The sequence below is a fragment of the Barbus barbus genome, assembly GCF_936440315.1.
Source record: "Barbus barbus genome assembly, chromosome: 14".
In the NCBI taxonomy this organism is placed as follows: Eukaryota; Metazoa; Chordata; class Actinopteri; order Cypriniformes; family Cyprinidae; genus Barbus; species Barbus barbus.
The window spans coordinates 30,975,389-30,992,828 of NC_136742.1; the positions used below are offsets into that span (position 1 = coordinate 30,975,389).

The following is a 17,440-nucleotide window of genomic DNA, read 5'->3' on the forward strand; positions in this document are numbered from 1 at the left end:
AAAGACCCAAATCACAGTTTGAGCCAAAAACACACACACACAAGCCATGTGATGTCCATGTGAACACCAGGTGCCAGAAAGGGACTAAATTAAACACAAACTGTAGCCTGACAGGTTGAAAACACATGTGCATGTGTGTTTGTGGCTTTGTTGCAGTGTGTGAATCACCGTATATTTTCCGTCCAGTTAAAAGCGTGTGACAAAAGAGCCTTAATGACCCAAATGAGGTACATTGCATGCTAAGAATGTGGTCTAATTAACTCCACACGCTTGTTTAGTGCGCTGGACCATGCAGTCGCAACACGTGTGCGGTTTGTGTGTGAAGTGCATGTGTGTTTGACCTCCAGCATAGACTCTGTGTTTGTCAGTGGCCTCCAGTGGAGTGTGTGTGTTTGTGTGTGGGAGGCAGACTGCATTGTGGGCCGCAGGAGGACTCGGACGGCCACAGAATGATTTCTGTGAATGCTGGAGTCGTTTAGAAGCACGTGCAAATGTGGCAAGGATTGAGTGTGTAAATCACACATCAATCACGTGTGCTTCTGCCTGCTGGCGTGTGCGACGCTCAGATAATATCTTACTAGTGTTCATCGTGGATTAGTCATGGCTCCCTATAGAGGAGCAGGAGGACGTGTGTTTGAGTCATCGTCCATCATCTACATCCACATCTTGCACAATACAGCGTTTCTTATGCATTCTGATTCATTATTTAATTGTAGGTGTAGAAATGTGCTTTTGAAAATGTAGTGCCTTGGCAAACCTATGATGAACGTGGCTGCAACGTTTCATGTTTTTTTCTCACAAATATATAAAGTTCTTAAAAGTAAAAATGCAGTATTTATTAATTCTGATTATTTAATTTAGCATTTTAGAAAAGGGAGAAATGATTGTCAAAGTTGTGTTTTCATAAAAAGTGCATAAGATGTATGCATTTAAATGCATTATTGAGAGGAAATAACTCTTAACGTTGTGTTTCGTTTTCATGCAATCTCTGATGTCCTTCAAAGTAAAAAAATAAATACAAATGCAGTGTTTATTAATTCTGGTTCATTTAATTCAGAACTTTAAAAAAAGAGAGCAAATGATTCTCAAAGTTGCATTTATTTTATCAAAAAAACTTTTAAAAAAGGGACAAAATGATTCTCAAATTTTGTTTAGTGATGAAATGCATATAATTTACGCATTAATTCTTATTAATTCTGGTTCAGTTTAGCATTATATAAAAGGGAGTAAAAGATTCTTAAAGTTGTGTTCCTATGATAAAATGCATTCAAACTTATTATTTGTATAGAAATATTCCTTTGTTTGTATAGAAATGAGCTTTGTTGTAGTGTCTGCCAAACGTTACCAACATAGTTTTACTAGAATACTGTATTTTCCACAAAAAAAAAAATTTTAAGGTTTACTTTGAAACAATTTCCACTCAGAAATTGCTAGTAAATTTAATAACAATGAATCGTCACAATGAATTAAATGTGAAATTTTGAAGTAGTAAGACTGAAATAGTATTTTCTTGTGATTTAATTGAACATTTTTTAAATTTTTTTTTTTACTCCGTTTTTGCAAATTGTCCGTTGTTCCCAAAGATTTGCTGTGTTTTTGTTAGCCGCATATTTACTAAATGTTAGCAGCAAGTTTGTCACCAAGAAATTGCTGTTTCAGGGCTGGAGAGCATCTATTGTTAGAAGTTGAGGTTAAATTGTTGGAATCAGTGTGATGATTGTTAGTTTGGTGGTTTTGATTTTGTCAGAAACGAGAGAAGCGGAAGCATGAGAAGATCCTGAGTGAGGAGTTTTACCCCGCCATCATCAACCTGAACCAGTTCCTCCCGCCGGTGCACGGCATCGAATACATCGCCTGGGACATGGCACGATACACCAAGAGGTGTGTAAAACTGTGTAAAGTGACTTTTATATGAACTGATATAATATTTACAGCTTTGAAGACCTGGAGCACAAAACCAGTCTTAAGTGTCAATTTTTCAGCATTTATTTGGTCTATAAATCTTTTGTGATGTCTCTTCTGCAGTAAACTGTGTAACGTGTTGGATCGTCTCAGTATGATCGCTGAGAGCGTGGTGAAGAGGACGGGATTCTTCGTTAATAGACCTGACTTTTATTGCCACACGTTACGTCCTGATGAAAGGTAAATGCACACATTTAAATGACCTTTACATCAACACATCCGTTTGTTTAATGTGAGCTTTATTATATAATAGCTTTATTCCACAAAAGCAAAGTCTGTTTCAGCAGCGGCGTCACATGATAAAGGTGCAAGAAATAAACTAATCAGTCTTAAGCTTGTGTAAATAATGTTGTTTATGTATTTAATAACAAATGTGACTCATTTAAATTCACATTTATGTGATAGAAATGCCCTCAGAAAAAAACTGTTCTGTCAAACGTGTGTTTTTATATGCAAATGAGTTTTGTTTCACATTTTTAGCAAATGTTCATTTTTGGGTGAACTATTCCTTTAACATTTTACTTGAAGCTTTTATATGTAATGCATTATAAAACATGTCTTGAATGCATTAATAATGCACCTCATAGTGCGTTGTATCATGATTGCTGTAATGCATTATAGTAATCATGCATTAATTGCTATAATGCATTACAGCAGATCTCAAATATTATAATGCATTTTACCTTTATTTACAGTTATTTATTGTGCATTACAATGCAAATTATGAATATCTTTATAATGCATTGCATTATACATAAAAGCTTCAAGTAAAGTTTTACCTGAAGTTGTAGTTGTTGAGTTTTCTCTAGGTTTTTCACTTCTAGAAATGGATTCATGTGACAGATTTTTATTTCACATGAAGGCAGAATCGGTTTCTGCAAGGCCATGGTGCTCCAAACACTGAATGAAAGACTGAGGGAAGAATAGCATTATGGATCAGAGATACTCCAACTAATATACCGAACCAATAGACAACAACAGCAGTTTCTATTTTGACGTGTTCCTTCCTGATGAGCTGCATATGTGTACAGTGCTGCAAACGCTGTCTCTGTGCTTCTCATAAGAGCTCAGAAAACCTCCCGTCTGAGTCACAGCTGAAGTAAATGGCAGCACTTTTGTTGTTTTCCAGCTCTTGTTGTTGTAAAGCACCGATGGTCCACGTGTTTCACTGATTGGTTGTCAAACACTCGAGGTGAAAGTGTGAGGCGAGCAGCAGTTTTAAAGACTCTCTTTGTTGTTCAGGTGGGGAGATCTCGGAGGGAAGGTCACACCGAATGGCAGGTTACAGGTTTGTCTCGACTCTCAGCTTCAAATCTGCTGCGTGGTGCTCCATTCAGTGTCTGTTCAGAAATAAAGCGTCTGTCTGACTGACATATTAAACAGCAGCCACTCTCTGTTTCTAATAGGTATTTGATTTACAGAAAAATAACTGAAAAAATCCTGTTTTTTGCATAGGTTTTTACATTTATAAAATATTTAAAACACATTTAAAACCCATCTTAAGACATATCTTAGAGAAGCTTTTGATCAGTAGGTATTGAACAGATTCACATATTTTTTATGAATTTGAATTCATTGTTGAACACACACTAAAACTAAATGTTAACTATTACTAATATAAATGTTAATGTTAAATGTTAATTAAAATGAATCAAAACATTATATATACACACACTTATATATATATATATATATATATATATATATATATATATATATGTGTGTGTGTGTGTGTGTGTGTGTGTGTGTGTGTGTGTGTTTTTTAGATATTTCTAAATGGCAGCACATTTTTTTTAATTTTTGTATCTTTTTTTGTCATTTTCATTTTTTTTATAATTTTCTATTTAGATTTTTCTCTTTTTATACAGTTTTATTTTACAATATTGTAATATACAATGTAATTTTATTTTTATTTTTTTTAAATGCTTTAAAGGTTTTAGGAATATCTGCCTTGAAACTCAAGTTATCATTGCTTTTTTCTTGTTTTTCTCATATTTCCAAATGAATTGCCCATTCAGAAAGCATATATATATATTTCTAAATATAAATAACACATTTAAAGCCCATCTTAAGAAATGTCTACTTAGTGAAGCTTTGATCCCTAGGTGTTGAACAGACTTACTTTTATGCATTTTTAATTCCATTTTTATTTCTCTCTTTTTTAAAATCTATTTTCCATAAATTAATTTGTGCTTTTTTTATATATATGTGTAGTTTCTTGTAATTGCACTTTGGTACGCTCTTGAATACATTTGAATTTAAACAATATATATGAAATATTTAATTAAATTCAAACTGCACTTTTGAGGGTAGTAGGATGTTTTAAAGTTTTTGAGTCTCTTCTGCTCACCAAGGCTGCATTTATTTGACCAGTATTGATCAGAAATACAGTAGATATTGTGAAATATTGTTACAAGTTAAAAAAGCAGTTTTCTATGTGAATATGTGTTAAAGTGTAATTTATTTCTGTGATGCGCAGCTGAATTTTCAGCATCATTACTCCAGTCTTCAGTGTCACATGATCCTTCTTTTTTCATGTTGTTTTGACAGACGGGCGTTTTGAGGACGAACTGCGTGGACTGTCTGGATCGAACCAACACCGCTCAGTTCATGGTGGGCAAATGTGCTCTGGCGTATCAGCTCTACGCTCTCGGGATGATCGACAAACCCAAGCTTCAGTTCGACACAGACTGCGTCAGGTATCTGCGCAAACACGCATTACAGCAGTCAGACTCTGTTTCTGTCGACTGATGATGTTTCTGTGCGTGCGCAGGTTATTCGAGGAGCTGTACGAGGATCACGGCGACACGCTGTCTCTACAGTACGGAGGATCTCAGCTGGTCCACCGAGTGAAGACGTACCGTAAGATCGCACCCTGGACACAGCACTCCAAAGACATCATGCAGACGCTCTCCCGTTACTATAGCAACGCCTTCTCAGGTAAAGAGCTGAGCACCTGGATGCTGCTTTCATCTGTACCCTGGTACTAGTTGAATACTATGGTATTCCAAGGTGGTACAGCATGGTATTATGTCCACTGTAAACAACTCATATAAATTATATATAATTTTATTTGTTTTACTACAATACTGGTCAAAAATTAAGAATAATGAAATGTTGTTTTAGACGTCTCTTCTGCTCACCAAGGTAGCATTTATTTGATCCGAAATATGTTAAAAATGATGTAAAATATTACAATTTAAAATGTGTGAATATCTGTTAAACTGTCATTTATTTCTGTGATGCGCAGCTGAATTTTCTTCTTAAATTACAGTTTAACAGATATTCACATAGAAAACAGCTGTTTTAAATTATAATAATATTTCACAATTTTTACTGTATTTTTGATCAATGCAGCCTTGATGAGCAGAAGAGACGGCTTTCAAAAATATAAAAAATACAATTATTCCAAACTTTTGACCGGTAGCATAATTTATAATATTTTTTTTATTACTTATTTTTTAATTTCTAATATAATTTTTCTTGATTAAGCACATTTAAACAGATTCTCATTACAGTAATGCAAAAAAAAAAAAATTTCACATTCTTAACTAGATTTTCAAAGATTATTCAGAATATGATGTTAATGTGTCACGTTTCATAAGTTAATGATGGTCTGGAGCTGGAGAGAGAGAGAGAGCGGGCGAGAGACCTGTGTGAGCCATTATATCCTCCACCCACATTCTCTCCTTCATGAATTATTCATATCTGGCTTTGTGTTGATGGCCCACTCTGTATGAATTATAATGATTACATTTATAAACGGCCGATCTCACATGTGATTTGCCCCGTGCAGAGCCGAATCGATCAGGAAAGGTGCGTGGCTTATTGTCAGGTTTTGCTGTATAAGAAGTGATTTTCTGAAATCAAGACATTGTTGTGTTTTTCCATGTTTATTGCGTTTCATTTATTGTATTTCCTGACATGATTGGATCTTTTATAGGCCAGTGTGTCGGTATAGCAACAACCCAGTTCTATTCTCCGTGGTTACAGCGTCTCCAAACTCGAATCCTATTGGCCGATGGTGAATATTATTGGGTCACACGGTTTGTTTTCCTGTAATTCTGAGTTTGAACGTTCACCGCGTCATTGCTTCCTCGCGGGAGCTCGGTTTGCGCACACAAACGCTCATGTTGTGGTCTAAATTGCTTGATGTTCTCATAATAATGTTATGATTTTAGGATATGAGTGAAATCTAATGTAATTGCCGTTTGGTTAATTGGCGAAGGCGCCACATTTCAATCAAGCGCTGATTATATTGCACCCGCGTCAATGCTTTCGCCATCAGCGACGCTGCATGGTTTACATAAACAAACAGTGGTGTGTGTGTGTTTATATTCCTTAAACCTGAATACACACAGACTCATGGGGACTCTGTGTCACTGTGGGGACCTAAATTGAGGTCCCCATGGGTAAACAAGCTTATAAATCATACAGAAAGAAGTTTTTTGAAAATCTAAAAATGCAGAAAGTTTCCTGTAAGGGGTAGGTTTAGCTGTAGGGCGAAATAATAAACCGTATGTACAGTATTAAAACCATTACACCTATGGAGAGTCCCTGCAAGGATAGCAGACCAGGCTCTGTGTGTGTGTGTGTGTGTGTGTGTGTGGGGAGGAAAATAATTAGTGAAAAAAACAATCTTGGGCAAAGCTGAAACTGAGCTGAAAATGATTAGTGGAAAAAATATAGATATTTTCAGAAAGTATAATTTGCATCTTAATTTTTAGCAATGCAAACGTATTTAACAGTAATATATATATATGTCCATGATAGGATGGGCATGTCTTATGGTGTATGCTTCGATTAATGGCACATAATTATCTAAAAATAAAATGTGTGGGAGCTCAGCTAATATGTTTCTATTATTTATGACATGACATAAAGCCAATGGGAAAAAATGGGAAATAGATATTGATCTATCCATCATTTTTATTATATTTTATGTTGCATTTTTATATTTTATGTAATATTATACTATTTTTATTATTAATTTTTAAATATATGATGTATTTAATCTCCTTTACATATTAAAACTAAATGTTTGGCTAATAAATATAAAGTACATTTGTAAATTTTTACCCTATGAAGAGAATTAAACATTTATATAATTATTTTATATAATAAAATATATAAGCACCTATAATTTATATAATATTTTTTTTTATTTAATGTTTTTTCTGAATTATTCATAACATGTATACCTTAATTTATTTTTTTATTTAAATTATAATTGTATTTTAAAATTCTAAATTTTAAATCGTTTAAATTAAATGTTTGTATTGCAACAATCTTTTTATATGTTAAATATATTATGCATATGTATATATACTGTATAAATTAATATTCAAATTTAATTTTCTTTTAAATATATCCCACATTTATCGCCCGCCCTATTTTATAATAACCATTTCTATCATCAGATCACCATATAATCAAAACGCTTGGCCTGTCAGGTTTGATTCGTTCAGATTTGCTCGATGAGTCCAGAGAGGCTTGTTTTTTCTCTGATATGAGCAGAGAGATGAAGTTTATTAAAGGAGCGACAGGCATGGATGAGTGACTCATTTCTCAGCGTCTCCTGTCATGTTAACCTGGACGTCTTCACCTGGTCTCCGTCTCCGTCTCATTTCAACACTAGATGGATGCTAACATGGTGTTTAAAGCGACCCGTTTGCTGGAGGACACTGCGACATTGTCTGGAGTTATTCGAGGAGTAGTTCTCCCAAAAATGAAGATTCAGTCAAATAATTCAGTTTTAATATGCCAGATAACGCTCATGCATCTCAGACACGTCTAATGATTTTCATCTGGAAAACCTGTATGAACCGGTTCCTGTCTGATCAAATATTACATAATGTTTAATAACAATATCTAAATCTTGTTGCATGTAAAACTGCGTTTTAAAGGATTTTTTTTTTTTTAGCTTATAACTGTGGTATTTTAGTATCATTGAGAGACCATTATAGCTTCTATTAATATTTACAATTCGGTTATATTTTTAGTTTTAATTTTAGTAAAACTAGCAAATTAAAGGTTTAGTAATTTTTTAGCTTTAATACTAATAAAATGTAATAAAAAAAAATTTAGCTTTTAAATTAGGTTGCTATTTTATATATATGTGTGTGTGTGTGTATGTGTGTATATATATATATATATATATATATATATATATATATATATATATATATATATATATATATATATATATATATATATATAATTTATTTTTAGTTTATTTTAATATGTCAGGTTAAACTAAATCAAAATCAGACATATTTTGTCCCATAAATAATAAATTTAATTGTTGCATGTTTTAATAAAATATAGTTTTAAATGTTTAATTTTAGTTATTTTATTTCATGTTTTATTTGAGGTACATTTTGAGGGTTTTTTTTTGGGGGGGGGGGGGGGGTCTTTTGTTTATGTTTTACAGTTATATTATTTCAGGTAACATTATTTTTGGTTTTGTTTTAGTTTGTTAACTATAATAACCCTGACTTATACCATGTCTATAATAAAGACAAAAATACCATAAAAGGAGACATTTATTTATTTATTTATTTATTGGTAGAAGTTTCATTTTTGAGTGAGCTGTTCGTTAATATTAATAAAACCTTTTAGACTCGCTTAAAAATACAGTTTCACTTCAAAAAGGATTTTTTTTTATTTTTTTGAGAATTTATTTTTCTTACCTCTTTGGCAGTTATTTGTTCTTGTTTTAAGCATAAACCTCACTAAAGTTAGACCCCCCCCGAAAAAAACCTGACGTTTTATCTCGTCAATTTGCATCTCCTGTAAATTAATCTTGGTTTAAGAATATTTATATATTTGTACTGGAAAGCGAGATGAAAATGCAGAGAAAGAACATCAGTTTTTGTGGCGTGCTGGTTAATTAAAGGAACAGGTTTGTGGTTTGATTGAACGGCTCATCATTCATGTTTCTACCTGTTTTAGAGCTTCTTCAGGCTCTTTTCTTGTTCTCCGTGCTGTATTTATAGCCTTGTCTCGTTTAACCTCTCCTCTGGTAAATTCTGCTGAAATGAATCATAGTTCAGCGCACATGCTGTTCATCAGGGCAGTCTAATGGAGCCGCGCTCTTATATTTCGATATAACACAGGTGAATCTCAAGCACATGTTGTTTTTCACTCAAAATCAAAAGAAAGAAATGCATTAAAACTGATGCCCATTTTAGCACCATTAAACTTTTTTGCATTGTGACGTTTTCATGAAGATTGTTGTCATTAAAAAGAAACCTGTTTTAGAACCATTACGGTTTGTTAGTTTTTTGGACTATTTTTAAAGTATAATGTAATGTTTAATTTCTGGGTTTCGGAGTGAGATCTCGGCATATTCTTGAGAGTCACCTTTACTCCTCTGAATCTTTTTATTAAAATGTCTGATTGATAAATCTGGTGTAAATGTAAAAGGAAAATAATAATACATTTAATTAAAATAATATAGTATAAAATTACGAATTAAATTAAATTATAAAATTAAATAAAAAATAATGCACTTAAATTACCTTACTCTAATACAATTAATTATAAATTAAATAATTTAAAAAATATATAAGTAGTCTTGTAGCTCATAAAGCTTTGGTTAACATGTCTGCCAAAGGGATAAATGTAATGGAAATGTTAAAATAAAATAAATAATTAACTATAAATTAATATAAAATACTCTTGTATAATAATAATAATAATAATATTAAGTTAAATTAAATTATAATATTAAATACAATAAAATTAGTAAAAAACTTTCTAGAAATTAAAATGTTTTAATGCCTTTATTAACTATAATAACCCTACATGTAGCTCATAAATCTTTTGTTAAAATATCTGCCAAATGGAAAAATGTAATGTAAATTTTAATAAAAATAAAACATTTTACTCCTGAATCTTTTGTACAAGGTTTCCTGCACTAAAACAATTATAATGTATTATTTCATGAGCATGCCGGAGATTCGCTGGACTATCAGGCGTTTCCATGTGATGTTTTGTGGATGAACGTGTTTGTGCATTAATGTTGCTCATCTCAGTTCTCATCTCAGCTTTATTTAATTAGAAAGATGCTGAAATGGCCTTGAGGATAACGAGGAACAAGTGTAATTGCGCTCAGTGCTTGTCGATTAACTCTTAACTACGCTGAGCCGCGGCACATGCAGAGGACGATCGCTCAAACACACACTCGTGATTATCGCACCTTTAACCTGTGGATATTCTCAAAAACAAAGACCTGGCAGCTGAAAACAGAGGCAAACCCTGCTGCGCATATGATTCTTTCATTGTTTGATTGCTCTCACATGCTCTCGCTCTGGTGATCAGGTGACTCTCTCAGCTTCAGGTTTAGTGGTTTGTTTTTACTGGCATCACAAAAACGGTGTTTGAAGTTTGGCTGTATACAAGTAAAATTAAAGGACAAAAATAAGTACTGTAAATAAAAAAACAAGTAATATTTACAAAATATTTAATTACATAATGTTCAATTATTTTATAAATAAATAAAATAAAGTAAATAATAAATAAATAAATAAAAATTATTAAAATGGTAAAAAAAACTTTAAATAATTTAATAAAATAAAATTATTTGTAGCTAATGAAGTAAAAATGCCACTAGCAATGGTAAGGTCATGAAATGATAAAATATGTACCTTGCATATAGTAAAATTCATTTGGGTAAATATAATGTAAAACATTTATTTAAATTAAACAAAATACAATTAAATAAAAATTATATAAAAATAAATTAAATTAACAAAATATATAATAAATAATTCAATAAAATACAAATATTAATGTAGCTCATAAAGTAAAACAACGGCAATGTCATGGGTTTGATTTCCAGGAAACTGGTAAAATGTATACCTTGAATACAATCAAATTTGCTTTGGGTAAAATGACTGCCAAATGAATACGTTAAATGTAATAAATAAATGCAATTAAATGAAATAAATAATAAAATAAATGTAATCACATAAAATAAACAAAATTAAAAGAATAGATCTATAATAGTACATACAATTAAATAAAATACAATAAAATAAAATATAAATAAACGTATTGCTCTAATAAATAAAATAATGAAATCAAATACAATACAATACACTAAAATAAATAAAGTAAATTAAACTAATATTCCCAGTGAATGCATGAACTGATAAAATGTATACCCCTTGAATGTACTAAAATTAAATTTGGATAAATTAAAAAATAAAATAAAAAATAAAGAGAATAAAATGCATCCTAATCTAAGAATTGGGCAAAGAGGAGTAACTGTCAGAAGTAACACTGATGGTTTGTGTGTCTCAGATGCAGACAGACAGGACTCGATAAACCTGTTCCTGCAGGTCTACCAGCCGTCGGAGTCGAAGCCTCATCTCTGGGAGCTGCCTACAGATTTCTACCTTCACCACAGCGATACCATGATCCTCCCACACCAGCGGCACAGGTGCTGTCCGCTCAATACTGTCTGAATATCAACCTGTGCTGTGCTTTCTCCGGAGACTTCAACAGATGAGCAAAAAAACTCCTGACACAGATTTACCATGTTTTGCCTAATCCTCATAATGCATTCAAAATTTGTACATTATTTTCAAAGACTCGTTATTTTATGAATAAGTCTTAACTTAATATTTTCAGCTAAAACCATGTTGTATCTGATCAGCAAATTCTCATTGAGTGAATCTGAAAAAATGTCAAGATTTTGAATATTACCACATGCTATCTCAGCATTTACAAATTTTTTAAAATTTCAAATACAGATGAACAACACCAAAAAAACTGATGCAAAATTGATATGTGTATATATATATATATTTAAAATATTGATGATAAATCTTATTTCAATATGTCCTTGTATGAAACCTGAGAATTGCCAGCATTAACCCCAATGGAATGAATAGAGTTGAATTCTTTTGACTTTATAACTCATGCTTGCGTAGAAACCATATTTATGAAAGCTACATATTTATTTCTAACAAAACATAAATATTACTCTGAAAAGTTTTCAAACAGAATAAATTAATTTTACGGGCATTAACTTTCACTTTCAGTTAAAAAAAGTGATAATTTTTTTCATGCTCCACCGCTTCATCGATAGACGTACATATTAATGTTCATCAACAATATCCAGTTCCAAGAGTTGCGAGAGACGTGGAAAAAAATGCTAAATATATTTTATAAAAGTTTTTGACACTAATGGTGTTCCATACACACTCGGGTCAAAAAGTGTGTATTTAAATGTTATTTTAAATGTTTATATCTCCTAAAAAACAATTGCAACAAATCTGAAAAAAATTAATTGTGTATTGTGAGACTCTTAAAGCATTTGCAAAGTTTCGTTGCATTACAAAAACTGTGTATTTTAGAAATTCGTATGCATCTCTTCTGGGTCAAAATGGACCGAATGCATTATGAGGATAAGAAAACATGATGTGACATGAATGCATGGTGAAAAATGTAAGTAAGATCATCTAGAAGAGTAATAGCACAACTAAGTACAGTATAAGCTCTAATACTAGTGGTCTTTGCCTTAGTAAACAGCATTATGAACAGCTACTGGTTGGTGTTTCATCGCCTTTAAAAACATCAAAAGGGTTTTCCGCAGCACTTCATTTCTAGCATCTACAGCTTCCAGTTTCTGTCCGTTTGTGGTTTATTCTTTTATTGCTGTAATGTAAAAGAAGCGTTAATGTGGCCCGTGACCCACTTTAGTTTCCTCCAGCCGTCCGGCACGTGGCTTTGTGACGCCGCTTGCATAATAAACACAGGTCGATGTGACAAAGAACTATTATCAGACACAAAACGAAATGAGAGGAATCTGACCCGTTTAGGGGAATTGTCGCATCAAATAGTCTCTGAAATGACAATTGATGTTCCAGGACAAATAGGATGTTCGTGTTTGCATGTATTTCTGTTCAGTTCACCGATCACCCAGACAGTTTGCGCATTCATGTGGGTGAATCTCACAGACACGTCGGAGTCTTTATGAATTATTATATTTTTCAATCAAGACTTTTGCATTGACTTTATATTAATATAAATTAAACACATTTTCCCCTCAAATTTTATGCATGCGTGCATGTATTTTGCATGTATATAAAGTTGATTTATGCTGGGTTTAATTAAAATATTTCATATATTTTAATGAAACCAAATATTTTATATATGTACAATATATGATTATATAATATTACAACTTTTTTATTATATATTTATTATTTTATATTATATGTAATATATATTTTAAGTAATTAATATTTATTTATTTATCTTAAATCATATATAATAAATACAGTATAATACTTTATTATATAATTTTTTTTATAGTTATATAAATTATATAGGTTTTTATAATAAAATCTGAAAAAAGTGTATTTTGAAGGTCTTAAATCATTTGTAAAGTTCCGTTTCCTTAGTAAAATAATAATATAAAATAATAAATATATAATATTATATTGTATATAGATTATACAGTATAATGTATTATATAATATTATATGTCAATTGAAACATTCACATTATTATGCACATGTATTATTCGCTGGCTGACTGTAATCTTTATTTGTTGTAATAAAATGAATTTGCTCTGGGTTTAATTAAAAAAAATTATATATAAATATATACTATATTTGATGGATTATTTACAACCCGAATTCCGGAAATGTTAGGACGTTTTTTAAATTTGAATAAAATGAAAACTAAAAGACTTTCAAATCGTATGAGCCGATATTTTATTCACAATAGAATATTGAGAACATAAATGTTTAAACGGATAAATTTTACACTTCTATCCACTAAATGATCTCATTTCAAATTTGATGCCTGCTACAGGTCTCAAAAAAGTTGGCACGGTGGCAACAAAGAGCTGAAAAAGCTAGAAATTTTGAAAAGATTCAGCTGGTAGAACATCTAGCTACTAATTAAGTTAATTGACATCAGGTCTGTAACATAAAAGGGATGTATTAGAGAGGCAGATTCTCTCAGAAGTAAAGATGGGCAGAGGCTTTCCAATCTGTGAAAAAATTGTGGAATACTTTAAAAACAATGTTCCGCAAAGGCTTTGCAAATCTCATCATCTACAGTGCATAACATCATCAAAAGATTCAGAGAAACTGGAGAAATCTGTGCGTAAGGGACAAGGCCGAAGACCTTTGTTGGATGCCCGTGGTCTTCGGGCCCTCAGACAACACTGCATCACTCATCGGCATGATTCTGTCATTGACATTGCTAAATGGGCCCAGGAATACTTCCAGAAACCACTGTTGGTAAAAACAATCCGCCGTGCCATCTGCAGATACCAACTAAAGTTCTGTCATGCAAAAAAGAAGCCATATGTGAACATGGTCCAGAAGCGCCGTCATGGGGTGCATACGGTATGGACAGCTTGCTTGTTTTGGAAGGCACTATGAATGCTGAAGGGTATATAAAGGTTTTAGAGCAACCTATGCTCCCGTTCAGACGAAGTGCATTTCAACAGGACAATGCAAAACCACATACTGCAGCTATTACAACAGCATGGCGTCGTAGTAGAAGAGTCCAGGTGCTGAATTGGCCTGCCTGCAATCCAGATCTTTCACCTATAGAGAACATTTGGTGCGTCATTAAATGAAAAATACATCAAAGACGACCACAAAATCTTCAGCAGCTGGAAACCTTTATCAGGCAAGAATGGGACCAAATTCCAACACCAAAACTTATGAAACTCATAACCTCGATGCCCAGACGTCTTCGAACTGTTTTGAAAAGAAGAGGAAATGCCACACCATGGTAAACATGCCCCTGTCCCAAATATTTTGAGACCTGTAGCAGGCATCAAATTTGAAATGAGCTCATTTTGTGCATAACATTTCTCAGTTTAAACATTTATGTAATGTTATCTGTGTTTTATTGTGAATAAAATATTGGCTCATGTGATTTTGAAAGTCTTTGTTTTCATTTTATTCAAAATTAAAAAAGGTCCCAACATTTCCGGAATTCGAGTTGTAACTAAAATATAACATTTTGTGTATGTGTGTATGTGTATGTGTATATATATGTATGTATATTTATGCTGATGTGTTTGTGTTTTTCTCTGCAGTTACACACACTGGTGGACTGACGGAGTGCTGACGTTCCTGCCGTTACCGTATGATGAAGGTAATCACTTTACACATCCATAAAGACAGATAAAAGAGATATGAGCTTACATATTAACCACAAACACTGAGCTGAAGCAGCCGTCATATCAGTCAGTCCTGATCCAGCGGAGCCTCCTGAGCGGAAACTGATCCGCACCCGGCTCACGTGAAACACACCGGAGACTCTATAATCACTGTTTATTTATTTATACGAATACATATTTAAGTAAATATTAATTTAAACATTTATGTACAACTTAAAGTAAATTATTAATTCATTTGACTGAATATTAAAGGGGTCATATGATGTTGCTAAAAAGAACATTATTTTGTGTATTTGGTGTAATGCAATGCGTTTATATGGTTTAAGGTTAAAAAATCACATTATTTTCCACATACTGTACATTATTGTTGCTCCTCAATGCTCCGCCTTTCTGAAACGTATCGATTTTTACAAAGCTCATCGTTCTGAGAAGCGAGGCGTGCTTTGATTGGCCAGCTATCCAGTGTGTTGTGATTAGCCGAATACCTCAAGCATGAGACGGAAATGTTACGCCCCTCACTGTATTGTGATGGCCTTTCCCGATGAGACGACACAAAAACAATAAAACCCATTATAAACGAGGCATTTGTTGCATCCATTGGGGACATAATTATATATATAATTATAATGACTTATACTGTCTTTTTATATAGTAAACAGTTTAAAAAGTAAATACATATTTAAGTATGTATTAAAGTAAATATATAGTTGTTTATGTGAATAAATATTTAAGTAAATATTGAAGTAAACTAAACGATTGAAAAAAATAAAGATTCAAGTGTATTTTAAAGTAAATATTTATGTGAATGTTTATTTAAAAATAAAATAATGAATAAACATTTAAGTATGTATTATATAAATGTATATTAAAGTAAATGTAAATCTAAAAAGTAAATGCTTGTTTATTTATTTATTTCTGCAAATGATGATTTAAGTTAATATAAATTAAAATATTAAAGCCAAAAATATTTATATATTCAATATTAATGTAATTATTAGTCATAATTGACTCATTTGGAACACATGAGCATCAGTTCTGTACGGCACACAAATAACGCTTTTTATGTTCAGGCCGTGACTTAATTCATGCAGTGGAATTTACTGTATGAAAATACATTCTACACACAAATATCAGGAACAAATAGTCCTTTTTTTTTTTTTTTTTTTTTACTTCATATTTTTTTCCCCCACTGAACTAATCACATTGCAATATGGGATTGACTTTTTCATAAATTATTCATGTGATGCATGTTACAAGCAAAATGTTAATTTATTAATTTAAGAATGAATTAATTTCCCTTTCAGCTTGTTTTTCCAAGTTTCTGTTTACAGCCTCAGACATGCTGTACGTTATAACTGGACTTCTGCATGTTGAATCGTAAAGCTTTTCTGCATGTGTTTGTGTGTTTCAGCTCCGTGTGAGAAGAACAGGAGGAAGGTGGCGGTGAAGCGTGTGAACCGATACGACGAGAGCATCGACATCTACACAGAGTTCTTCAAGCCGTATGAACTCACCTCGTTCGACGACACGTTCAGCGTCGCTATGACCAACTCCGCGAGGTCAGCACCGACACACACCTACACAAACACACACTTCTCAACACGCCTTTGTCATGCTGTGCTCACGTTTGATACAGGCAAAAATAGTTTATATATTTAAGAAAATATTAATTATTTTAATTTAAGTAATAATAATAATTAAATTGATTGATTTAGTTGAATGAATATGTAAGTGAATCTTAATTTAAATATTTAGGTAATTATTATTTTATGCATTTATTTTTTATTGAATGAATATTTGACTAAATATTAATGTAAATATTGAAGTAAATATTAATGTGTTTATTAAAAATTGAGAAGAAACATATTTCATGTTAAACAGGTTGTTTTTGAAAGTCGGTGCTTGAAATAAAAGCTTTTTATTTCATTGATTTTTTTTATTGACGACTGCAGTGTTAATATTTTAATTATAGGACTATAATTTATTGTATAGCCTAATAAACCTGTTTTAAAAGACCTTTTTAAAAACATTTTAATTGAGGAGTAAGTAGCCTTATATTATCCTCGCAGCGTGTCAGTTATGCTTTAGCCTTATTATTGCGGGGCAAATTAATTGTACTTTTGATTTAATAATAAAAGTAATTTCATATTAATAATAGGCCTAATAAAAATAAGAATGTAACAGGCCTACATTAATTGGAAATGCCAAATCCTCTTAATATTGCCAGTAAGTGATGTTTTTGACAATATCTCTGGCTATCATAGTCTTTCGAAGCACCCCAGCAAGGAGAGGTTACAGCACTCTGCCTCTTACGTC

General features: G+C 32.1%; 1 protein-coding gene across 6 annotated transcripts in view; it reads left to right on the forward strand.

The window, feature by feature from the left end:
- Window positions 1-17,440, forward strand: part of LOC306880242 (polyphosphoinositide phosphatase-like) — a 73,086-nt gene that overhangs the window by 29,101 nt on the left and 26,545 nt on the right. For all 6 annotated transcript variants that reach the window (XM_079433640.1, XM_079433637.1, XM_079433642.1 and 3 more), the window contains exons 12-19: window positions 1,748-1,881; window positions 2,026-2,142; window positions 3,205-3,250; window positions 4,513-4,661; window positions 4,736-4,902; window positions 11,272-11,410; window positions 15,041-15,099; window positions 16,536-16,683. In XM_079433640.1, the coding sequence (XP_079289766.1) occupies window positions 1,748-1,881; window positions 2,026-2,142; window positions 3,205-3,250; window positions 4,513-4,661; window positions 4,736-4,902; window positions 11,272-11,410; window positions 15,041-15,099; window positions 16,536-16,683 (959 nt within the window). The remainder of the gene's footprint in view (window positions 1-1,747; window positions 1,882-2,025; window positions 2,143-3,204; window positions 3,251-4,512; window positions 4,662-4,735; window positions 4,903-11,271; window positions 11,411-15,040; window positions 15,100-16,535; window positions 16,684-17,440) is intronic.